Below are 26,315 nucleotides of genomic sequence, written 5' to 3' on the forward strand. Positions count from 1 at the left end.
CCCTCAGCACAGAGCTGTGGCTGTGACACCTGATCTCCATGCACAGAATAGATCTGCACCTGAGACAACGCCCAGCTGACTGTGGGTTGAGCCTTTCGTGGTGTGGGGGGCCAGCATGTACTTCCCCTTAGATATGACACGACAACTGTGAGGACAATCAGGTGACCTGGAGCTGAGGCTCAGGTCCTCGCTCCTCCCTGCTTTCCTTCCTGAACTTCCTTCTGTACCAGTTGACCAGTGGAGGAAGGAAAAGGCAGGAGAGACTACAGACAGGATGTGATGGCCCATGGCTTGCCCCCAGGCACACCTGGGCAAGGGATAGGTTCTGGCCAGCTAAGCAGCTGAGGGACATGCATCAGGATTGATGTGGCACAAACTGACCATGTCACCCCAGGGGTGAGTCCGATTTCCTGTCCCACCCCACCCCTTTAGAGCTGAAGTCAGCTTTAAAGGAGGGGACTCATGTGGACTGGTTCCTGGGGACACAAGCTGAAGCCCCATGGGAATATATGAGGACACAAAATGGGCATGGATGTTTTTATGTTACTGTGAACCTACATGCTGTCAAAAGGCTACGTGGACAGAATGATGATTGGATTGTGGGGCCCCTCACCAAATCTATCCCACAGCCAGCTCTAGACCCTTCTGATGAGATTTCCCTTGGTCAGGGAGGCAGCAGATACTGTGCCCTATTTGCACCAGGCTGCTAGGGCAGGGAGAGGGGGGTCTCCCCCTCACCAGCCAGGACCACAAAGTGGGCTGCTGATGACAGATGTGGCAGGGTCCTGTCATGCACAAGGCCCACTTGGGACAGGAACACAGGCCACTGCCTCTGAGTAGGCACAGGTCTGAGGTCTCTCTGCAGAGTCCCAGTTTCCTCTTGAGCTACAGTGTGGGGTAGAACAGGGTAGAGACTCTGCAGCATGCTGGAGCCCCTGAGTGTCCACCACAGGCCTTCACTCACTCATCCTTACTGTTGGGTGGCCTTTCCCACACCTGGTGATGGACTGCCTTGGGGACAACCCCAGACCAGCAGCAACTGACATCACAAGCAGCTCCAGCCACATCCCCACGCCAGGCATGCGACACCCTCCTCACCTGGGTGCTCCCTGTGGCTTCTGGAGAGGCCGGAACCGGGGGCTTCTCGGCTGTCCTCTGGGTACCCTGGCTATCTGCCCTGAGCGCAGCATCTGTGAGAGGAGCAAGGCAAGGTCAGGGCAGGTGACTGAAACAGCATGGCCTGAGTTTCTACACTGCAGTGAGTCTGAAGACTTAAGTCTGGGGTGGCACAGAGGGACAAGAGCTGGTCTCTGCAGCCCACACTGCCACTGGGGCCCCAGACTGACTCCCTCTCAACTCTCCACGTCCTCCTCTGTGCGATGGATGTGACTGGATCCTGCCCAGGTGATCAAACTGGGCCTGGCATGAGGGAGGAACGGTCACCAGACAGGAGAGCCCTATGTGAGTGGCCCCTGATTATCACCTTCCTGAACGCAGGCTTTGGAATGACCTCAAAACAGAGGCAGAAGGGGCCACAGTCAGCTCTGTGCATGCCACCAAAGCCCAGGATTCACTCAAGGGCTGCTTTCCCTCAGTGTGGAAGTACAGCAGTCAGCAGCAACAAGCTGCTGCTTCCTAAGCAAGAACTGGAGCTGCCATTACTGTTTCATATGTTCTAGAAAGTCACTAATCAGGGTGGGCTTCATGTGTTTAATCTGTACTTAAAAGCATAGTGGAGAAAATATTCCCATTTTCTCTGAGAAGGGTTTTCTACCTCCTCTTTCCTACCCACTTGCTCTCTGTCTCTCTCCCACATTCTCTCTGCTTCCTTTCTTTCTATTTTCATTCTTTAGCAGGGCAATCTGGGAGATCATTGTAGGATGCCCAACTGGCCTTCAGCCTGTCCAGTGCACTGTCAGGGGTCCCCTGCGACACTGGCTCTCGATCTTTGCATGTCACCATGGAGCAGCCTGGGGTGCCCCACCCATACACAAGAGGGGACCTGGATCCCCACAGCCAGCTCGGGTTTAATTGCCCCTCAGACACACCAGCCAGAGGCAGCCTGGGCCTCACTGCTTCCTCCTTGCCTGCTTTCCCCAATCTTCCAGTGCCTGCTGCAGTGACAGCCCTGCAATCACCTCTCAAGCCAAATTACCCAATCAAGAATGCTTTCTGGCTCCTCTCAAAAAAGATGTCAGTGAATGGAAAAGAACAGGGAGGCATAACACGGCACAGTCAGAGAGGTACATAAAGCTGCAGGTACAGAGAGAGAATCTCATCCTGACATGAGGCATGATGGGAAAATGGCTAAGAGGACTTAGAGTCCCTCTCCTGAAGACAGAGGCCTGGGGGGAAATAAAGCCCCATCTCAAGTTCCTGAATATGCCTGTGCCCTGCAAAATCTACCAGACAGCCTCTATGGGTTTCCAGCATGTCTGATGCTAAGAGTAGCATAGTTTGGTAGATTAATTTACTTTGCTGCTGGCAGGGAACACATAGGAAAATGTGCACAGCTCAACAAGTTTCTGCACCTGGCAACCTCAGAGAATATATAAAATGATAGCTCCCAGAACCTTCCTTCCTTGCCCTGCCCAGTCAATGTATCTATTCGGACTTTCACCATCAGTTTCCCTCAGCAGCAAACTTTTCAATGAAAAACCAATCATATCAATATATTCTTACTATTAAATTTCACTTTATTGAAAAGAAAGTGGTCTAAAGAATATAACTGCATGTATATTTACGTGTGTAGGATAGAAAACCGTATTACTGAGTTTTTGTTGGATCACTGAACAGAACTGTCTGCAATCTCACTGTATGAATGTCCACTTTGTATGCTTTAATTTTGTAATCTGGACAACTGTTTCTAAGATGACAATATGTAATCTATTAACTAGTGATTTCTTACTGTATATTTTTTCTTGAAATTCTGTATTACTTGTACCCTTTTACTACTTTGGTATTTTTCTCTTTAAATAAAAAAAGAAGAAAAATTCACTTTATTTTTTAAAAGATACTTCCTTTATATTTTGTTTTAATTTGAAGTACTACAAAAAGCCCAACCAAAAGAAAAGCAGATCCATACTTCATATATATTTCTTTGATGATTAGAGTGAAATCACTAAAGAATAAAAACCCTTAACAGGTGGATTAGATTTGCAATTAACTAATAGTCCTAGTGACTTCACTGCTTGGCTGTCTGATGTCATGGGACAATTACCAACAGCAAGGACTTATTGCCTGGGCTGCACTGTCACGAGGTGCTGTGGTTTATGTTAGGCAGCTGCCACCCATCCCTAGAGGATGCTATGTGGCACAATTGTGCGAGGTGACACTGTACTTCTGTCTCTCTGATTCCCCTGGGGCTTGGAAGGTTTAATTACAGTTAATTCTTATAACGGGCCCTGAGATCTCTGTGTGACCCGCTATCCAGGGAAAAGACAGGCTGTGCTTTTCTGTATTGTACAATAACCAAAAGTATGTCTGAGGCTGCAACTCAAACTGGCATTTGATGACTTGTGCCATTCCGTAGCTTGGAAGTCCCAAACTCTTGGCTGATTCTAGGAGGAATGAAGGCAGAATTTCCCAGTGTTTCCCCACCAGTGAGACTGCCTATCTGAAGTGGGGTTACTCCGAAGCTAATGAGACCATGTTCCAGTATAGGCTCCTCCCAAGACTCAGTAGCTAATGCTGCATTCTTAATTTTTCATTATTATCCTTAAAGAGTACCAGGATTATACCAGCATTATGCTCCATTAGACTTTGGATCTTTACTCTTTAATAGAAATCATGCATTTTGAAGTATTTAGGAATAATGCAAATTAATAACACTTTGAAGGGAATGTAAAATAATACACTGTGAAGGATTTAGGGTAAATAATAACCTATAATCTTTTATAATTAACATAATTTAAATATACACTAAAATTCAAAAAGATTTTTCTTTTATAAGATAAAGTGCCCCTAAAACAGTAAACAAATTTTGAAGAAAGAAGAACAGAGAATAGGCCAAATTTTGTGCTGAATATTAAGAATGATAAAGCCAAGGTGAAAGAGTGGGTTGTCAAGGCAAGAACAGAACAAAATAAAATCCCACAATATAGCCAGCTCATTATGAAATGCTGGTATGTGTTAATAGTGGCATTTCAGATCAGTGGGAAAGAATAAATCTATAAGCAGTGGTGTTGACTGGCCACATGAGGAAAAAATAAATTTCAGTTCCCAGTTCATACCAGAAATAAAAATTGTTTGCAGATTTGGCTCACAAATTTCACTCCTTCCACAATTCTGGGGAGCCATAGTCACATTCATTACCTGATGAGAGGTTCGTGGGCAGAAGCAAAATTTTGCCAAATGGAAACTGTTTGCAAACCAAAGTGTTTGTGAACCAAGGCAGTGTTCAGCCAAGTGCCCACTAGGAAGGCTAGTCTCAAACCCATGCAAGTCAGAAATCACAATCATCACAGGACGTGGGGGCCCATGCCTGTAATCCCAGAACTCTAGAGGCTGAGGCAGGAGGATCAGCACCAAATTCAAAAGTAGGCTAGCTACATAGCAAGTTAAAGATTAGCCTGAACTAAATAGTGCAATCCTAAGTCAAAAAAACAAAACAAAACAAAACAAAACACACAAAAACAACAGCCAAGAAATGATCCATTTACTCTTAACTAATCTCATCTCATGACCTGGTTCTGGCATCCCCCCGGATTGTGAAATCACCCTTGATATTTTCCTTCTGTCCAGCCTCCATCTCCACAATAATACAACAAGTTCCATTCGTGGTCCACTGTGCCTCCCAGGTCCATCCTGCCGTCCCTGCTCTGGATCTGTCCTTCCTCATCTTTGTCTGCAGCAGCATTTGCAAATTCTTCCCCTGAGCTGCAGGCTGCTCATGTGATACTCTGACCGAAGGGGTCCAGGCTCCCTCATCACACACAATGGGCAGAGCAGGATGGAATCTGCACCCCACATTCTCCTTATCCTGCCACTCCTGCATTGCTGCTCCCCAACACTGAGCCTGTGCTTCCTTCTACAGCATGGTCCTGAAGACCCTCTTACTCCATGCACTGGGTTTCTTCTGGCAGGAAAATCTGCCTGCTTATTCACCTCGAAAGCTCCAGTTTGACACTGAAATTTTGCTCAGAAAGTTTCTCTTCTATGAAGTCAATGCTGATCTTCCCGAGACAGCTTAGGTGACAGTCTGCCACGGTACTAGCACAATGCTCTGTCCTTACAAAGAGTTACTGTGATCCTGTTGGCATGTTCATTTGCCACTGAACGATGTTAAATTATTTCTTCCATATACTGGGCTAGGCTACTGGAAGTCTAATAAATGGGATACGCTCAGAGTTTGCTGAATGACTGAATGCACAGCAAGAGGTTGATAGTAAAGTCCTTCATGATTCAAATATGCACGAGATGGGAGAGAGGAGCCCTCTTTTTATGCTTTCAGTGAAACTCACCGATCTGGGCTGCATGCAGCCTCCGGGCCCTGCAGGGTGAGGAACATGGACTAAAGGCACTCGGCACTCTCAGCTTGCTGGCTTGAAATGAGACCACAGTGGCACCTCGGTTCATGAGCTTCATTCTTCCCAAGATTCTAGTCTCAAACTGAGTTGGGTGGGAACGAAACCAAATTCAGTGGTTATGTCCAACGTTGACCTCATGGGGAAATTTGATTCAGTTCTCATCCAATTTGGTTTGTGACCAGAATCATGGGAATATCTGAGTTTGTGAACAGAGGTGCCACGGTATAGGTCTCCTCCAAGAGATTGATACCATTCTCTCATTTCTCTTTTATCACCAATCCAGCCAGTACAACCTCATTCCAAAGTCTGGCAGGGACAGCTCACACCAGCCGTGTTGTCCATGAATACAGCTATGAAAATCCTAAACAAACCTAGCACATAAAATCTAGCATGATATGAAGCGAACTGTCAAGGGTAATTCGGGATTAATAAAATATTTGACATGCCAATCAAATAAAGTAATACCAAATCAAATAAAGTAATTATCTCATTAACAACAATAGAGGAGAATTATATGATCATTTCAGTAAATATAGAACAAAAGTACTCTATCAAATTCTGTTCAATTCTGTGGTGTTCAATATTGGGATTGTGGTGTGTGGTATACACCACAATCCCAGAACTCTGGGAGGCTAAGGCAGGAGGATCAACAAGTTCAAGCTTAGCTTGGGGAACTTAGCAGTGTGGTGAGTGTATCTCAAAATTTTAAAAAAAAAATTTAAATGGCTGGAGATATGTAGTTCAGTGTGAAAGCCCTGGATTTAACCCTTACATAACTGAAAAAAAAATTAAGTAAAAAAAAATTCCTGATTTAATACCTGTTAATGCCATATCCACTTAAGCTGTTAGCCATTGCAAGAAAAAATTAAAAGAATACTAATTGTAAAGTTGTATACTCTGATTTCTCCTCAAATAATATAAATCTTTCATCTTTTACTGATTATAACATAAAATATAAAACAATACATGATTCAGAGAAAATACATAAGAATCTACTGATAATCCTAAGTAAATATATAAAGGTTGCTGGATATAAGGTTAATATACAAAAAGCCTGTTGCATTTTTACATAGCAGCAACAAATAATTTAAAAACAAATATTTTTAAAAGACATTTACAATAGTGTAAAAATATAGAATACCTAGGAATAAACCTAACAAGATGCACCAAGTCTAAATTGGTTAAGGAGAAGTTTTTCTTTCCAACAAATGTTTGTATAATAAAATGAGAAAGAGTGAAAATGAGTTAAGCAATTAGAATACAAAGAATAAGCCAGATGTGGTGCACACACCTGCGATCCTGTGGGACAAACAGGGAGATGTGAAGATGGCCTGTGGTATAGGTGGCAGGAACTCGTCCCTGTTAAGTTTTCTGGTTGGGTAGATGTTTGAGGTTGCAGGTGCAATGGTCCCTCTGTGTAGGAATGGGTCATCTAACTGTGCAGAGGTATCCCAGTGTCATGTTGTTAACTTACTCTCAAAAAAGTACGTATGACTTTTTTTGTAAATTTAAAATTGTTTTGATTTTTTAAATAGAAAATGAAAGCCTTGCCCTGAAGCTCGCTTTGTGATGGTCACCTTTGTCATTTTGACACATTAACTCCCTGTGCTCTTCACAGTAAGTGTTTCTCACTCATCACACCTCAGTTCATTTTTGCTTTTTCCTACACAAAATCGTGCCTGCCTGTCTCCCTTCTCATGTGTAACCTTCACAGGTTGCTCCTGATCTTTCCAGGGGATGATCATAAACTGAGCCATCTCCCTCTGGTGGGAAGTTTTAGATTTCTAAATGTGCTTACTTATTTGATGTTTTGTTTTCTGCATTAGTAGTACGCTTAGAGAAGACTCTGTACGTGTATCTTTTTGCAGTACTGGGATTCTTGCTGTAGTGGAGGACACAGACTTCGAACATTTACTGGGATCTTATAATCACTACTAAGCTCCGCCTGTGTCAGTCCTCTCCACTTACGCTGCTGCAGGGCCCAGAACTAAGGACCCCGACTGCAATACAGATCTGTGATTCAGTAGGCTAAGAGAGGGAGAGGAAGATCTTGGGTTTTACTGTGTAATTTGTTTTTAGAGACGCCAAACGTTTCCCCATGCTTATGAATAATAATTTTTTCATATAATTAGTTTTGTGATCTTCTTGTTTCTTTATTCCAACACATTAAATGTACTTTTTTTTTTTTTTTTGAGCCAAGGTCTCTCTATGCAGCTTAGGCCACCCTTGAACCCACATGCCCAGGCTGGCCTTGAACTCAAGATGATCCTCCTGCCTCAGCCTCCCAAGTGCTTCAATTTCAAATTTATGCCACCATGCCCAGCTCAATATATTTCATGTAGATTTAAATCAGTACTTGGTAAGAAAAAGATGGAGTATTTTTCTATATGGAGTTGGATACACATAGTATGCATATCCCCAACTGTATACTAATGCTTTTTGTTAATGCTGGGGATTGAATCCAGGACCACGCACATGCTAAACACATATTCAACCACTAAGCTATATCCCCAAAATGCTAACTGCTTTTTTAATGTTCATATATTAAGTGATACTATTGAAGAAAAATCAAATTTCCTAACCAGATTCAAAAAGACTTGAGTCTAGGCACAACTTTGAGAGAAGATGGGAAAGTGTTGAGATGCTACCATAATATGTGTCCAGGACTGTGCTGGGCCAGCTCTTAGGACACCATGAACACAGGCAAAAGGCGGCGGGAAGGAGGCTTTCGGCCTAGAAGCAAAATCACTGGCTTCAAGTTGGGCATCAGAATTAACACATTTTCCTTTGTTTATGGGTTGCCATGTGCAAAGACTGTGATTTTTAGTAATTGCTTCCTTAGTTGCTTTGGTCAGATTAAATTTGTACCATGATATTTTAAGTCGTCAAAAACCCTTTGTAAACAGACAGAACTCACAGCGACCCCATGCTATGGGGTCAGCCCCTGACAGCCAATATAATCAAGGGGGAATTCAGAGTATACCTGTCAAGCAATTGATTTTCAAGAGAAAAGTCAGCAGGATCAAATATCCAGTTGGGATGAAAATCCCTCAAATCACCCCTACCACTGCATTTTCTAGCAACCAACTCTTGCCTCCATATAGTGTAATAGCCAAATTACTATAATTATCCTACAATACAAGTGGCATATCAACATTATTTTAAACATGGATTTTTCTGCATAATCTCTCATTATTATCATTCAGCCTTCCATTTGGAAATGGAAAACAACAACAAACTGTGATCTACCCCAGAAGAAGAAGGTCACCAGAGAGAACAAATAAAAGGGTTATTTACATGTGAATATACTGAGATGTGTTTTACAGTCAAATACACTCTTGAAATTCATTAAATGCCTTCTCCCCTGCTTCATAAGTATGGGCAAAAAGAGACATCACCTACTGAGAAAATAATCTCAGCACATAATGATCATAACAAATATAAATAAAGCCACTTTTCTTTCAAAGACCTCCAGGCCCCATAGCAAAATGCATTTGTATCTACGCCATTGTATAATGGATCCCACCGCTGGGGAGCAAGGCTGAGTTGCATCTTGCTCCTGTGCTGGAGAGAAGAATTAGGACGCATGTCCCAGTCATCTTGCTCTCTGCAAAATAATAGATTCTGAAGTGGGTGTCATTTGTTGCTGCTGTTGTTTTTGAAGACACTGGAAAGGGCTTAGAAAGCAGCGTTGGAATGAAGATGAGAAATTGGCAGCAGATTTTGTTAAATAAGCAAAAAGCCAGCCTGCAGGGCTCCCGGCTGCCTGCTCTGGGAGTTATGTGTGGCTCACCTTCTTCTTCCTGGGTTTTAAGGTCAAGGACTTGGCCTGAGAACCTCTGCAGTAGTCTAGGTGTCGGCCTTAAAGAGACCCAACTCCATTTGGACTTGGTCTGGAGGTCTCTACTTGTTATAGCAACATCTCTTGCTAAAAGCCCTGAAACACACACAGTTAATTCTAGAAAACCAAAATTGGTGAGAGTAGAAAGCTTTGGAAGAAGGCAATTTTGTTACCTTCATGTGCTAAAGAGAGTCAGTGGTTTTAAAAAAAAATCAAATTGTAACGGGTGTAAGTTGGTATATTGGGCTTTGTGTCATTAAATAAAGAACAGTTTGCTGCCATCATCTGTATTACTGTCACAGCCTTGCAGCCTTGGCCACATGACACCAAAGAACAATGCTGCTGGACCCCAGGTGAGGGGAAGAATGAGAGGCTAATGCCCAAATCACAATGACGAAAGTGGCACATGTGGTGGCTCTTGCATCAAGTGGGAAACAGCACCTGGTGGCCACTCCGTGTGATATGGCAAGGGATCCAGGATTCACCCCCACCTACTGGGAAGGGGATGGCAAGGAGACTGAATGCCAAGCAGCACAGCTCCTCTCGTAGGGGTCCCTATGGGGACAGAGGGCTGGATGGGTACAGGCAGGGGAAGGAATTGTATGAACAGAAATGATTATTAAGCAGCCTCTATCTGGAGCATACACCACCACCTGAACAAGGACCAAAAGGAAGAAGGATGATACACGGAGCCTCTCATGCATATAGGCTGAAATGTGTCTCTGCCTGCCTGTTATGACTTGTCTCTAAATGTCTCCCCAAAGTAGATGTATCACGGGGGGGAGGGCTTTGCAGAGGTGGCTGGATCTTTTCATAGGTGTATGATGCGAAGATTAAGGGTGTGATGCTGGGATAAAGGGTGTATAATTATCAAATGTTATGGATTAAAAGCTGGTAATCAATTTAATACCAGCTGAAATAAATCGGTATGGTACTAACATAGATAGCCCACTTGGGAAAAGTTGCCAACATAAAGGGAGATAGGGAGAGAAAGAATGAGGCATTGTGGATTCTCGCAAGTGTTTGGAGTCATTGGTTCTCCTGGAGAAGCTTGTTATGGCTATCTTCCCCAATATGAATTCCACTATTTTCATCAGAGGAGGTTGGGACCTTGTAGATGAGAATGGCTGCAGTTCACTTTGGAGGAGCTCTGGTCCTTACACTGAGCATTGCTTCCCGACTCCAGAGGGGAAACTGTATGCTGTTCAATTTCCAGGAGAAGCTTGTCACGACGGCTTACTGATATGAACTCAACTGTTTTCACTACTGGTGGAGATCAGGACTTCCCTGCCACTGAGGATGGCTGTGGTACTTCTCAGGGGAGCCCTGGTCCTTATTTTGAGTATCACTTCTTGGCTCCAGTGCAGAACCTTCAATCTACTGACACAAGTCCTTCACCCTACTGGCAGACTTTCTAACTTCTACCACTGACATTTGGGCCTTTTCAGTGCAGATCTGTAAAAGAAACTTACACGAGTCATTGTTGTGGGCTCTAGAAATCCAGGTGGACTCATGGGAAGCACTGTCATGGGCTCTAGGTCTTCAGCTGTACTCATGCAGGACATTGCTGTGGGATCCAGGCCTTTGGCTAGATTTTCTAGGTCTTCAGTATTGTGGACAGATTGCCTGTACTTCCTTGTATTTAACTCTGGGTGACCATCATAAAACAATACTATACATTCTGTATCTTGTACGTAATTGTTCTCCTTGCAAACCCTGACTATAACACTAAATTAGTCCATTGACTGGTTTGGCACACTTCTAGGTATGGACAATGGGAAAGCCCATTCTGTGTGTGAGTGCTGCTTGCCCTGAGGGTGTGTAGCCTGTATAGAAGATAAGGGACAGAAAGAGGCCTGCTGTCATGGCCAGTTGCTTCTTTGCTACTTTCTCTATTTTGCTGCCTTCTGCCCACTATGAACTGTTTTTCTTCTGCAATGTCACCCTACCTTGGAGTCAGCCAATTATGGACTAAAACCTCTATAAGCTGTGAACCAAAATAAACCTTTCCTCTTTTAATTAACATTGGGTGTCAAGTATTTTGTCTCAATAATGAGAAAAGTAACTAAGACACTGCCCCACCCCCAAATTCATAAGCTGAAGTTTAACCCCTGGGAATTCTGATTGTGACTGTTTGGGAATGAGTGCTAAAAAGGTAAGTAGGGTAAAATGAGGTCACCAGGGTGGGCCTGATCCAGTATGTCTGTTATCCTTCTATCATAGGAGAGGGCATTTGGCCAGGGACAGGTAGAAGGAAGCCAGGTGTTACGGTGGTTGATACATTGTGTCAACTTGAAAAGTTTAGAATTTAACTAAGAGACTCAGTAGAGAGTCAGGTTCCTTACTTTGTAAACATCCTGATCCTGTGCAAGAGGAGGACACAGAGATTTTGTGAGTGCTACACCTGCCCTGGAGAGGGGTGGTCTGTGTACAATATAAGGGAGAAAAAGAGGTTGGCTCTTCCCCACTTTGGCTGCTTTGCTGTCTTCTGCCACCTCGAGGTGTGCCCTAGTGCTATGTCACCTTCCCTTGGAGCCAGTTGATTACAGACTGAAACCTCCATAAACTGTGAGCTACATAAATCTTTCTTTTCTTTATTTTTGGTGTCAGGTGTTTTGTCTCAGCAATAAAAGAAAAGGAACCAAGACATCAGATGAAGAAAGAGGGAGAAGGTAGCACTCTGCTACCTGGGGAGAGGCCTGGAAAAATCAACCCTGCAATACTTGCATCTCAGACTTCTAGTCCCACAACAGGGAGACAATAAACTCCTGTCACCTAAGTCTCCTTGTCCATAGCACTTTGCTACAGCAGCTCTAGCAAATATATACAGAATCCTAGTGGGTCATTAGTTATGTAATGACAGAACACACTGGGTGCTAAGATTAATGCTCTAGATACATAATGTAAACACATGGTTAGGAATACTGCTCTGTTCTGCAGATCACTGTTTCATTCACATTTGGAATCCACATTAATAGGAGAATAAAGTGAAATAGGAAGAAATCAGGACTATGAAGCAAACTGTAAGGCGAGAGACTGAAAGAAGCTAAAAGGCTTGGGAGTATTTAATACAGATAAGGCTGAATTTAGCTATGGTTTTCCAGTGCGGGCACAGACAGCTATTTCCTAGTCTGACACAGGAAAGAAATGGAGGCAAGAAGCATGTGTAAGCTGAATGAAAAGAAACCAAATAAGACATGAAGCAACATTTCCTGACCGCAGGAGTAATTTTTTGAAAATAATTTTAAAGTCAGCATTGCTGTTTTAGATGGAGATGTTACCAAAATTACTGTTTTGAAGGACCTTTTAATGTACAATAAGCAATACTTCTCCTGGATGGCATGGCTACAAGAGCTAGACTAATTATCCTTTTGAAATCTCACAATTCTGTTACACAAAATTAAATTTCTCCCTAGCAAGGAGCACATCAAGTTCTGCAGAGATTTTGTAAGGTGGACCCCAGGTGCGTAATAAGACTTACAAGCCCCAACTTCACAGGGGTCTTCTAAAACAGATTGGTGCTGCCCAGAACATGCCAGCTTACATGAGGAACAAAAGTTTGGGGGCTTTTTTTTTTGGCTTGTTTTTATTTTTTATTTTAACTATTAAACATGACGATGCCAGTACAGCTGCGGAAACACAGGCTGTGCCCTATTTTGCCTTATGCATCATCAAGAAAATTGCCAGCTCAATTCTGATTCCAAAATCTTTATTGTGATGAGGCAGCTAACAAAAGACACAGCTTGATTTGCAGACGCCACCTAGGGCTGGCAGTGAGGCCAAATGGAGAAACATACTATTTTGAGCCATTTTATTGTCACTGGAGGAGAATATTCATTAACTGCCAGGCATATGGAACATCTTGATGTGGCTCAGCACATTTTTGGAGACTCAACATTTAAAGGGTTTTATACCTCAGTACCGTCTCCCACAAGCAGAAAGCCCTTTTTTTTCCCAGAATGTTTTCCTATTTCTTCATGAATTCTTCAAACATTTCAGAAACTCATGACTTCTAAAGGAAATTCTCCTCTAAATAAAAAATACATTTTTACTAGTTTTTCAATATCTGGGACAAAATCTGGATTGTTAAAACTTGTTCCCACGAGTTAAAACATAGACCCTAGGTTCAGTATATAAAAAAACAAAATTCATAAAAGTGTAATGTTACATGTGCAAAATGAACAGATTTTGTCAATCAGGGAAAATTAAATGTGCATCAAATCATACTAAACTTTTAATTTAAACATTAAATTAATTAAACATTTTAGAGTCAATGGCAATGCATAAGACTGAAATGTTGGACAGTAAAGTAACCATAAAGTATGTAAAAAACCAGAGGAGGAGAGCTACTGTATCAGCTGAAGACCATTAAAGCTTGACATCATTCTGCTTGGAAGGGTTGAGGCTGCTGTGAATTTGTAAAAGACAGTATTCGAGCCAAAGATCTGGCAACAAGCAATGTATCTGGGAGATGATCCCAGGAAGCACCAGGAGGAGAGTGAGAAACAGAAAAAGGAAGCCAACCAACAAAATACGCTTTGCGTGGGCAACTGGAACTCAAACCCAAACTCCTACCTCAGAGCCTAAACGCCTGAGGGATGAGGAAGATGGGGTATTTACACTCTAACTCCAATCTGTGTAGTATAAAGAAAATAAGTGCTTCTGTGGCTGGCAGGAAAAGACCAGGGCAGCAGAATGCTCATCTTGGTTCCCTAACAAAGCCCTTGAGTCAAAGATTCAGGTATAACTATCTATCTGGAAATTGACAGATGAAGGACCAGTAGGCAAGCATGGCCCAACTGAAGAGGCAAGACTGCTCCCAGAGTATGAACTTCCTGCTCGTCTTTCATATTGGGCAGAGTGGCCTCCAGGTGCTTTCATATTGGGCAGAGTACTTGGTAAGCCCTCAAAGACAGTGGTGAAGACTCTGACAAGAGGAGGTTATCCAGCACATGTACACGCACACACACACATACAAATGCGTCTCTGATAAATCACTGAAGTGACTGTTCACTAAACGACCAATATGAACAAACCGATCATGCATCCAGGCAGCAGACCCGTCATGGGAAGTCTTGGTTAAAGCCATCCAAGCCAAAGCTGGCCGTGAGGTGGGTTGGAGCTCAGTGGTAGAACGCCTGGCTGCCTAATATGCATGAGGCAGAGGCAGAGAGAGGGGGTCTGGGTCCTGGATCAGTCCCTGAGGAGGTTCAGACCCTTGGATGAGCTGAGGCAGGGATAAAATGGAAAGAATGTCACCTTCCCAAGTTACAAGGCTAAAATGAAATGGAAAAAGTGCTAAGCAAAAATACAAGGCACGAGGCACAGCAACAAGCACTCCTTTGAAACACAAATTTTAGTTCATATTTTAGAGAAATTATATTTCCTGTAACTTGAGACTTTCATGAAAAAAACTGTAACAGTAGCTCACAGCACATTTGGAATTTTCTCCAGAGCCTCAAAGCAAAGCTGTATCTGGCCACACTGGTCACTTCTATACACTATCAGAGCCCACTATCAGGCATAGGTGGCACTGCCCCTGGGAATTGTTTTTTGAGGAAATTTGAAGGCAGAGACAAAACATGTCCTATCTGGCTCCATTCCACGGCCAACAGCACTGTGTACATAAGGTGTGAACTTACTCCCCAAAAGGCCCCTGAGTAGCCACCATACCTGCGCTTCTGGGTTCTTTGGGAGGCTCCAGGATATCTTCGGGGTGTGGGATGCAGAATCCGTGGAAAGGCCCCAGGTCGAAACATTCATGCAGCAGCCGCAGATTCACTCTGGAGCACACACTCATGAAGCCGACGGCCACGCCTTCCACCTGAGACACCCAGAAGCCTGGTTACTGCAGCAGATGGGACCTCACTGTGACACTGCCATGCAGCCTCCTGGGAGAAGGGGCTGGCATGTGGTACCAGGAGTGTCCTCAGACATGTTCTGGTTACCCTGGGGCACCCAGGAGCTCAGGGACGTCGTCTGAGAATTCTTGACAAGATGCAGTTGCAACTTAACACCTGCCCTCGCCCTTAACCAGAGTCCTGCCTGACCAATGTCACCTGCCTCCTGGGATCTTTCTCCTGCTATCCCATCAGAGACCCAGGTCTTCTGTGCCTTTCCTCTACACACACAGGGATCGCTCTTCCAATAACCCCACAATCAGAAGTCTTTGATGACATGTCCACAGCTGAGAGAGAAGCTGAACAACTGGGTGATATGGACCTCTTACTGGTTCTAAAATGTTACAAATTAACAAAAGATCCTAATTCTACCACATTCTGTACTGACAGATGACTGTGACTGAAATTCCTTACTATGCCCTTCCAATAATTTCATGTGTCCTATCTTCCTTGCAAGGAGAGAATTTAAAATTTAAAGAGAAAAAATGTACAGTCCTTTACATTTTACACCCCAAATTCCTACTGATTATGAAGTGGGGTTTAAGCAAATTCTAGTTGGCTGATTACCCTCTGACCTTTTTTATTTGGTACACAGTGTTTATATTCATCTTGGGGAGTAGGTTCATGTACTTAACAAATCTTCATTCTTTCTATTCCCTTTCCCCTCCCTCCCAATTCTAGGTCCCCTTTCGCCAGTTTCATTATTATAATTTGGTTCATGTTCGCACCATAGGAAGACCACATTGCCTGTGGGTCACTGGTATGTTTCCACAACCACCTTAAACCATTTTATGCCCCCCACCCCAGCCCACCCCACCCAGGCTCTTGGCCTTCTTCCCATAACCAAGAGAACTGTCTCCCTGTTTCCTATTATCAATGTTTTACTTTGGCTGTTTTTACTTTGGCTGTTCTTACAGAAACCAGTACAAACTGTGTCCCATCCTTCAAGTATTCAGGCTTCATTTCTTGAGAGATAATCCCATTTGGACAGTAAAACTCTACTGTCACAGATTTCCTGCCCTGAGGGGTACAGTGTCTTTTCTTAAGTGCCCAAAGCTAGTAGCCAATGCTTTAATATCCTGAACAAGAAAATCAACCCATATGAATGCTTAATCTTTTAGATGGCAAAGAAAAGAATTTAGATAGTAAATGATTTGTTCTCTTCTTCCAATGAAAAGCCATTTGTTCTCAAGCGTGGGTTTGAAAAATAAATTCGAGGTGCTCTTTATTTTTTCCCTAGTCCTGAAATCCAAGAGGAATTTTTTAAAAATTAATTTTTCCATGAATATTCTTTTCTTCACAGGAACCCCCCAAAAATGATACTTGCTGTAAAAGCCAGATTTACACAGCTGTTTTGTAAAGCCATTGACACTTTAATGAAAGTCCAAAATAAACATTTTAATTTTTCCCCCAAATAACAAGTGATTGTTTGTCTTGTTTGCACTGGTGAACAAAGGCTCTGTCGCTGCAGTTGTCTGGCTTCTCTGTAATTTTAGGCCCAAGACTCAGCAGACGCTGATTAACCGATCCATCTACCATATGTGCAGAAGGAGACGGCCAGCCTTGGTCCCGGCAGGGAAAATTGGCATCCATCTTGGTTCACATGGAGATGTCCTGCTAATCCACAGCCGCGCTGGCTCAGGGACATGTCCATGGCCAGCAATACCTTTTGCTGGCCTCACGGCGAGCTGTGTGTGCATGATAAGAATGTATTATTTATAAGACCACTGTTAGTAATGAGCTATTACACTAATGGCTCATTGTGTTTGGAATTTGATTTCAAATGGCATGGATCACACATTCTGATGAAAATGAGAGAAACATGTTTTGCCATTAGGAACAAAGATTTAGTGTTTTCCAAATCTGCAACCTGTTATAATCATGACACTCATGCAGCGTTGGAATAATTCACCCAAGTTCACTCTCAGGGACGGTGACAGAGTAGGGGTGTGTGGTGGATATGGCTGCCCCTCGAATAGGGTTTCTCTCAAATCACTGTTGTGAGACATGCTGTTTTCACATAGGCAGAAGTATCCAAATGCATCTTCAAGTCACCTGTGTTTTCCGGACAGGTGAAGGGGTGTACAGACTTTCTTGCTTACACCATAAGAAGGTGCCAATTGTTGGCTCTTTCCTGTCTAAACATCCTCGATTATCTCGCACTGGAGGACTACACTTCTCGTTCTACTCTTGCTTGTCCTGTGGGGCTCTACACAGTTCAGATGGCTGGGATATTGTGTGAGGCCTTGTCTTTACAGACATGTGTACTTTATTAATTATATTTCCATCCCCCCCCCAAAAAAACCGATGGCAGCCACTGATCCCTTGTAGATGACAAGAGTCCACAATGGGTGTTTTGTCCTCTTTGTGGCCACTGCTGGCTGTGATCCTGTCTTCCCAATGCCAAGCACATGCTGACCTGGCAGGCTCTCTGCCACCTGCAGGTCAGTGGTGCTTACTCGGACCACGGCTGCCCATGCCCTGGATGGTGCCAAAGCAGACGTTCTGCCCATCTGTCTCTAGGAGCCACCCTTGGCCTCCCACTGCCCAACCCTAAAATCCCTGCCTGGAGTAAACACCAGATGTCAAGGTAAGCCAGGGTACAGACAGAGCAAGGATCCTGCAGCAAGGTCCTCCCAAGCAGCTACCTCATCAGTCCTTGCAACCAAGACCTTTCTTTAGACAGTAGTCACTTACTTGACTCAGAGGTTCACAAGTACGACCCTCTGGGCCAAGGGCTGGTCAGGAAACAGAGAGACAAGGGTGCTTTGTTCTGTCCTCTCTGTCCAACGTGTCTGATTGAAAGCACTGTAAAAGGCAGGAGCAGCATTCAAGGGAAAAGCCCGGATGTCCAGTGCTTGCTACTTTACCGACATGCTCATCCCAGCCAGTCCCGAGCTCCCATGTGATGTCACTAAACATGGAGTTGGAAAGAGACTTGCACTGGCATGTGTTTAAATATTAGGGCCACAACACAGAGGCTGTGGACGAACGGGCTCAAGAGCACTGACAAGAGCAAAACAACTGCAAGTGATAAACTGCCAGCATCTGATAGCTTTTCAAATGTAACTTATTACACTGTAAGGTTATCTAAGGTTTCTAATAATGGCTGTTTTTAAAGTTTACGGAGTTCCTCAGACTTTAACCTCTACTCCACCAAGCTGGAGTGAAATGGACTCAGCACTTCCACTTGGCCTTGAGGGACAGGGTCCTGGCAGGGCTGGAACAGCATTGACCTTGACCTCGCAGGGGCTTCTGGCATTAGAGAAGGTTGGATTCAGATTAAAGACCCGCCTCCCAGTCTGGAGTTTTGTCCCATCCCTGTCCTAACCTACAGCCTCTGACACTGAGGTGGCCTGGCCCTCAGCAGACTTTGGGCTGAACTCCCTCTGCTTTATAAGAGAAGGCGAAGGGGGACCCCTGAGCTGGGCCTGCAGATTCTGGCATGAGGTGCTGCTCAGACTGGACACACACTAGAGATGTGAAGCAAATAGCAAGAGACACAAAGGACTAGGCAGAGAGGTCAGAGCAGCGTCACCAAGCACGTGAGCAACAGGCTTGGGGAAATCAGTACCCTGTGGCCAGGAAGTGAAAGCCTAGCCTGGAGAGCTAACGTGAATGACAGCCTGCACTAGGGTCCACATGGCCCAGTCCCAGGAGCTCTATCCAGCTGTGAGACCTGGCTTTTCAGAACTGTCACTTGCTGACCTCCCTTCCCTCTGGCCTAGACCTAACAGCTGAATGAGAACACATGAAAGCAAGTCTCCATGTTTAGGCAAAAACCTAAACACGAAAAGATAAACATTCTAAGAATAAAACAAAAACTCTATGTATTACCTGCAAGTCTCATGTTCATAGCCAGTCCTTGTCTTTATTGACTAGTGCCCCATTGGCCCGGATTCCCCTTGCCCTTCATCAGATGTGCTCTTGTTGCATGGAGCCGAGCAGCTCACCACCTGTACTACACCTGGGATCACTGGGGAGCTCTGAAAAATCTCTGGCTGCTCAGGCACACTGGGATGCACCTGTCTTCCCAGACATTGGGAGTTGAGGTAGGAGGTTGCTGAGCCAGGCTGAAGCAGTCTGGGCTACACAGTGAGATCCTGTCTCAATATATAAATAAATAAATAACTAAATAACTAAATATATATATATATATATATATTTAAAAATCCTGATTATGCTTCACCCCAAACGGTTGATTTAGTTGGCTGGATCATGGTACAATTTGTGGTTTTTCTGCCTGGCTTCTTTCCGTTGGTGTCACATTTTCAATGTTCAACACAAGCATGTATCCTGTCCCTGGCCCTTTTATGCCTAGTCATCTCCCACTGAAGGATATCCCATCAGCTTTGTTTCACTGTCCTTCAGTCAATGGACCTTGGAGCTAGTTCCACTTTTTGGACATCATGGATAACGTTGCTGTGTACAAGTCTTTGTGCAGAAATGTGTTTTCAGTTCTCAGTGCAGAAGGGTTTGGTTGGAAGTTAACTCTACATTCAACTTTTGGTGGAAATGCCAGACTATTTTCCAAAATGGCTACGCCACTGTATCATCCCACCAACCAAGGACAAAAGCTCCAATCCCTCCACATCCTTGCCAATGGTTAGCTATTGTCCTTAAAATCACTTAATTCCTTAAAATCACTCCAGTGCACATAAAGTGGTAGCTAACTCACTGTGGCTTTCATTTGTATTTCCATGACGGCCAATGATTTTGACATCTTAAGATAATGAATGGCACTTCTTCATGTGCTTAGTGATGACTTATCTTCTTTTAGAGAAATATCTCTTCAAATTTTTTCCATATATTTTATTCAGATTATTCATCTCATTATTGTTAGAAGAGTTCTCTGTGTGTCCTGGACCCAAGGTCTTCGGCATGGGGGTGTCTCAAAGCCTCCCAGGTGAATCTCACGTGCTCCAAGTCTGAGGAACCCTGATGAATGAGGAAATCTCACACTACATATGTTGTCCAATCTCCAGTACAGAAGGGAGGAAGGAGGGAAGGAAGGAAGGGAAAGGGAAGAAGGAAGGAAGGAAGAAGGGGGGAAAGGAGGGAGAGAGGGAAAACATGAGAACAGAAAAGAGAAGACAGCTCCTCACAGCTCTGAAATTTCAACTGCTGACCAGTCATCACCTACTCCATAATGATTCTGAGGGCTCAAAAGTCACAACTGATCTTTAGTCAGTTTCTTCCTACCACTGAGCAGAAACCACAAATATTTCTATTTCACCATTCTCAACTTTTTAAATATATTTTATTACTACATACTAATTTCACAAAATAATTGGGTTTCATGTGGCATTTTCATGCCATGTTCGAATCCTATCCATTCCCCAGTTATGATCCCGTATGCCCCGCCCCCTTCCTCTTATCTAATAATAGTCTCCCTTTTACTTTCCCGATCTCTACATTGGTTTTTGTTGTATTTGTTTTTTGTTTTGGATGTTACTTTAGAAAAAAACAAACAACATTTGTCTCTCTGCTTCCAGCTTATCTTGCTGAACAGGATGATTTCAAGTTCCATCCATTTTTCTGCAAAGGGCATGATTCCATTCTTTACAGCTGAACAATACTCCACCGAGTATGGGCACCGAATTTCCTTTATCTCTTCATCTCCTGACAGGCGCTCAGCTGGTTCTGTATCTTCACTGCTGTGAATTATGCTGCAATAAACATGGGTAGCATTCTCTACTCTTTTCTTTCTTTTTCTGCATCTTTTGTATTAGTGCATACTGGATCTATGGAATAAGCGTTTCATCTTGGCAATCCCCACATGACCACAACATACTCTGAACAATTTTTTTTTTTTTTTTTTTTTGTCTTTTTCCTTTTTATCGGTACCAGGGATCGAACTCACGACTGCCTGCTTACAAGGCAGGCGCTTATGCCGCTGAGCTAAATCCCCAGCCCCGACCACAACATACTCTGCACACCAGAGCTCTGAGTGGAAAGCAGGAGAGGGAGGTCTGCCCCCACGCTGCTGTCCAGGAAGACCGGTGGCAGCAGACCCACAGTCACCAGGCCTGCTGAAGGACAGACCCCTGTGCAGGAGGCTTGACTGTCAGAATTAGGGACTTCTTTACAAATCCTGCTGGGCAAATGCAGAGAAGGGGTCCACTGAGCACTGAGGTTCCATGGGGGGGGGAGCACCCCAGGGTGGGTGTCTTGTGTGGCGTTGGTGACAGAGGGCCGAGAGAGTCTGGGACCAGCCCTGTGCCCCTGGTCACCTGTACAGCTCATTAGCTCTCTTCTCTGTCTCTTAGAGCACATGGGCCACTGGGCTACCACACCAAACACAACAGTATAGGTTCTGACCTTTAGGCCCAAAATATCAGGTTTTCAGACTTGTCAGAAAAGCTAAAAATTCTAATTGTTGTTGTATATACTTTCCTAATTTTTATATTAGCTGTTAATTCAACAAAATTTCATCACATATAACCTAGATTAAATCACGAGCTCACATTGAAGAAACCCAAATTAAGAGACATTCTACAAAATTTCCTTCAAAAATGTCATTATCATGAAAGGTGATGACAAACCAAGGAGACATTCCAGATTAAAGGACACTGAATATAAATGTAAACATCATGTACTGAAAATGTGTATTCATAAAATTAAATAAATAAACATGCCCTCCTTTAAAAAAAAAGAAAAAAAGGCCCTCGCCAGACAGGACACCTGACTGCCATGACTGACCTGGACTTACTTTGGCCACAATGACACCATCAGGACTATGCATAAAATCCAAATAAGGTCTGCAGGCGAGACAGTAGGGGCCATGACTGCTCAACTTTGATAACTGAATTTATTTAGAAGTAAATGGGAATGAGGTGTGTGACTCTCAAATGGTTCTCAAATTAATTAGAATATGCTTAATCCAGATAAATTAGGAAGAGTAAGAGAGTGACAAAACCAATAGAGTAGGATGCTAACATTTAGGAAATCTAGGTACTTCTAAATTTTCTGTAAGTATGAAACTGTATCAACATAAATGTTAAAAAAAATCACTCAAGTCAAAGTCTGTCCGTCAGCAGAATGTTGTTTGTGATCTCTGACCTCTTGGGACCTTCAGAAATCCTCCTGACCACCCCTAGAAGACCACTCCCTGTCCCCCAACTTTAACCCCTACCGCTAGAGATTCAGCAAAAACCTGCCAGGCAGCCTGGGCATTCAGAGGTCCCCAGACAATGAAGCCTAAAGCCCCGACCTCTGGGGGGCCTGGAGGCCACCTGAAAGGTCAAGGACAGGGGGGATACAGCTCCATACACTCTACAGAGCCTGAAGTACCAGGAGCCAGGGAGCTGATTTCCCTTACCAATAGAGTCCCGGGGATCAGTCACCAACCTCGCACACTACAGCATGGTTCTCCTGGTCCTGGGCCTCTATCAGCTCAGCCAGGAAGTACTCGCCATACGTGTCCTTCAGAACGGTGTCGTGGCGCATAAATATCGGCATGAGGTCATCGTGGTCCTCCACCCTGCCAATAGAAAGCCGGAAGCTCAGGACTCACTCCTTCCTTTTCTCTGTCTGTGGCACAAGTGCCAGGGACAGCAGTACTCTCTCTCCATCGGCCAGTGCCGGAATAGAAGAAACAGATCTGGGGTTATAGTGACAGGGTTCAGCCCTGGGGGATAGTGGTAAGGGGGGCACAAGAGCTGACACTGAGTGGAGGGAAGGGAAGGAAGCAACATCTAGCAGAGGGGACACAGCAACACATCAGGAGGGGGTATGAGGGCAGCAAGGTTCATGAGTCAAAGGACATGAAGCGGGGACAGCGATTCCCAAAGTGTCTAAAGGACAGCTGCTTCTGTGAAGGTGTCCTAGTCCCTTTCTACTTCCCACAGTTCCCAAAGCTGCTGGCCCCATTCGGTCCTTCCAGGAGCACAGTCAGGACCCAGGTGCAGGAAGCACCATGGCAAAGGCTTCTGAAGTGCCCTGTGCGTCTGCCAGCACAAGGCCAGCCCGCAGCCCCTCACTTCCAAGCACCTCCTCATTTCCGCACAGGGGTCACAAAGCATTGTCCACCAACCTGGGCCATTGCCGAGTCTTCCATGCTCAGGACTTGGACGTGGACTCCTAGCACTGGGGCAGCTGCTGAGAGCCAGGCTTACTGCTGCATGCTGAGAATGGTGCTCGAGCTCCGTGCTTTTCTGTTTTTTCCTTATTTAATACTCCTTTCTTTTTAGTACACTCTTGAGTAACTTTAATGTCCTTGCTCCTGACTAGCATGTTCATATACTATTTTCCTGTTACTTCTCATGTAACATGTTCTGGATCTGTACTGCTTTCTCCTAGTGAATCCGATTTGGCCACTGATGTTTGTTCCTTCTCCTCTTTATTTCATTACGTGCTATTTTATTTTATTTGTAGTACTAGGCAGTGAGCCCAGGGTCTTCACACTGACTTCTATCCCCAGCCCTTCTTTATTTGCATTTATTTGTTAATTTTTTGAGGCAGTGTCTCACTATACTTGCCTGAGCTGAGCTGGAACTTGTGATCCTCCTGCCTCAGCTTCCTAGAGACCTGGGATCAGGGGTGTGGGCCACCACCCAGGCCTGGCTCTGCCTCCACATTCTTGGCTGTCCCATGGTGTGGTCCAACCTGTTCTCCATGATGCTAACAGTGGCTTCAATGTGCAATCAGCATGCACAGAGCTCAGTGCTTCATGCAGATCGCCCCCATGGCTACTCTTCTCCCAGGGGCATCACTGTCTCATCCTCAGGTGGAGGAAGGCAGTGTTCCCAGGAGGCTGTATTCTTCACCCAGGAAGACGGAAACAGCCTTGGGAGTGCCAGGCAGACCTCATGCCCACTCCACACACACAGAGCACACTGCTGGCAATGCACTTCAAAACCATCTGCCTGGGGGCTGGGGATTTAGCTCAGCGGCATAAGAGCCTGCCTTGCAAGTAGGTAGTCGTGTGAGTTCGATCCCCGGTACTGATAAAAAGGAAAAAGGAAAAAAAAAAAAAAAAAAAAACCATCTGCCTGCCGACGCCTTTTAGCAAGAGTCGATGAGCAAGGAGTCCCTGGCTCTGGGTCTGAGGTCACCACCCAGCCAGTTCTGTCCCAATCTCTCCAATCTCTGCTGGAACAAACCCCAATTCTGCCACTGCCCAGCTCCCCAAATCCAACGCTTTCCACCATGACCTCATGCATGACCTGGATGCCCTGGGGACAACGACATTGCCTCTGATGACTCAGAGATAAAACATACCTCTGAAACACCAGCTCTCTGCTCTACAAAATCTCAGAGCTGGGGTGAGAGCCGGCCAACAGCACAGGGTATGGAACGAAGATCATACATGGACGAGGCCAGCAAGTGCCATCTGTGACTCCCAGGTCCCCATAAGAATTGTTCGCCTGCATGAGACCTGGGTTCTGGCCCTAGTACTGGGGGAGAAGGGGGAATTCCAATACTTTAAAACAATCACCTGCAGTGAGTGATCCTGGAGCAGCACAGTTATGCACTAAAGATCCCAGGAAGCACTGTGTTAGAGAATATTTAAGTTCATTTATGCTTTTTTCAAACACTGGCCCACAGGTGCCAGATCTGCACTTGCTACGAGGAGGAAAGGTAAGCGAGGATCACCATCCTGAGGTCATCCATCTCATTCTTACCCATCTCGCTGTCTACATTCTCTGGGCAGGGGTGCCCATCCAGGCAACACAGATCTTTGTATTTCTGTCACTGTCGCCCTGATTGACATGATCATCACCAACAGCCTCACTGGCCACGTGGGGTATCTGGGGGGTTTGAGGTATGGGATGTACACAGAGAGTGTTCAGGAGTGGCTCTATCTCAGAGCGGGCTGTGCACTGGCCTGTGTGTGTGATGCATGTGGGAGAGAACAACCAGAAATGCACCAGAGTCTCACTGGATGCTCTCTAGAAAAGATCAGCACAAAACCAGCTCCACACAGCCACCTGCCTGGGTCCCCATCCCACCTCTGCCACACAGGGGCTGTGACCCAGGGCATGATGCCCGACCTCTCTGGCCACTGTCCTGATGTCTGATGTGAAAACAGGAAGTGTGAAGTTGAGCACATGTGTGAACAATATTCACTCTAGCATAACCACACTGAGGGAGGATGGAAGGCAGGGCACACTCAGGGCACCCCCCCAGTGAGTGGCTGGATGAGAGCTTCTGTCTGCAGCATCTTGGGACACCTGCAAGGGCCCTGCCATGCCCTCCTGCCACAGCTGCCAGCAATGCCCACCATGCCACCATCACTAACCTTTTCTGCTCTCACTTAAAAACATCGCCAGGGTCCTTCCTCCAGGAGTGGCACCAAGCCCCTTGTCTCTGTCTCCTCACCCTTGATTGGTTATTGTCCCTAAAGGAGGACCTTGTCATCTTCCCCCCACTTCACAGGTCCCTTTCTGTCCAGGTCTGACTCCTTGTCTATTAAAGGTCACCTCTATCCACACCCTCACTAGTCCACCTCCCTGCCTGTCTTCCCAAGAATCCAAGGTAAGATCAAAATATATAATGCATGCTTAATTTTAACTTATCACAGTAAAAACACATTGCTATTAATCCCTCTCAAAATAACAAAAGATTCTCCCAAGAGATTTGAACACATGTACACAGGCCCATCATTCTTGCCACATTCTGAAGCCACTCTGGAAGTCCTCTTACACATTTGTCTTTATGATGAGTGGTGAAAAATACGATCCATGTGCTGCCAAGTGCCATCCAACAGGAGGACAGGTTTATAAAAATACAATGCTGTGTCCTACCAGTTCTGGCACCACATGACTTCTGGCTCTTCCCCAAAGTAAAAATGACCACAGAAGATAAACATTTTGAGGCAATTCAAGACAATGAGGCAGTGATGACAGGACAACTAAAGACACTTGAGGAAAGAGGACTCCAGAACAGCTCCAAAAAAATGATAAGAATGATGGGATAAATGTGTTGGAAGCCAGAGCGAGGATTTCAAGGGAGACTCATGGCAATGTCTTATATTTTTCTTTTTCTTTTTTTTTTTTTTTTGTCTTTTTCATTTTTACCAGTACCAGGGATCGAACTCACGAC

General features: G+C 44.7%; 1 protein-coding gene across 4 annotated transcripts in view; it reads right to left on the minus strand.

The window, feature by feature from the left end:
- The window catches only part of Cfap61 (cilia and flagella associated protein 61), a 262,922-nt gene that overhangs the window by 210,372 nt on the left and 26,235 nt on the right, over nt 1-26,315 (minus strand). For all 4 annotated transcript variants that reach the window (XM_063248629.1, XM_063248630.1, XM_063248628.1 and 1 more), the window contains 3 exons: nt 22,620-22,752; nt 15,043-15,193; nt 1,099-1,190 (listed from right to left, as the gene is read on the minus strand). In XM_063248629.1, coding sequence (XP_063104699.1) covers nt 1,099-1,190; nt 15,043-15,193; nt 22,620-22,752 — 376 coding nt within the window. The remainder of the gene's footprint in view (nt 1-1,098; nt 1,191-15,042; nt 15,194-22,619; nt 22,753-26,315) is intronic.

Source organism: Cavia porcellus, unplaced genomic scaffold, assembly GCF_034190915.1.
Source record: "Cavia porcellus strain 051 isolate PalLab524CR breed Dunkin Hartley unplaced genomic scaffold, mCavPor4.1 scaffold_5, whole genome shotgun sequence".
Taxonomy (NCBI): Eukaryota; Metazoa; Chordata; class Mammalia; order Rodentia; family Caviidae; genus Cavia; species Cavia porcellus.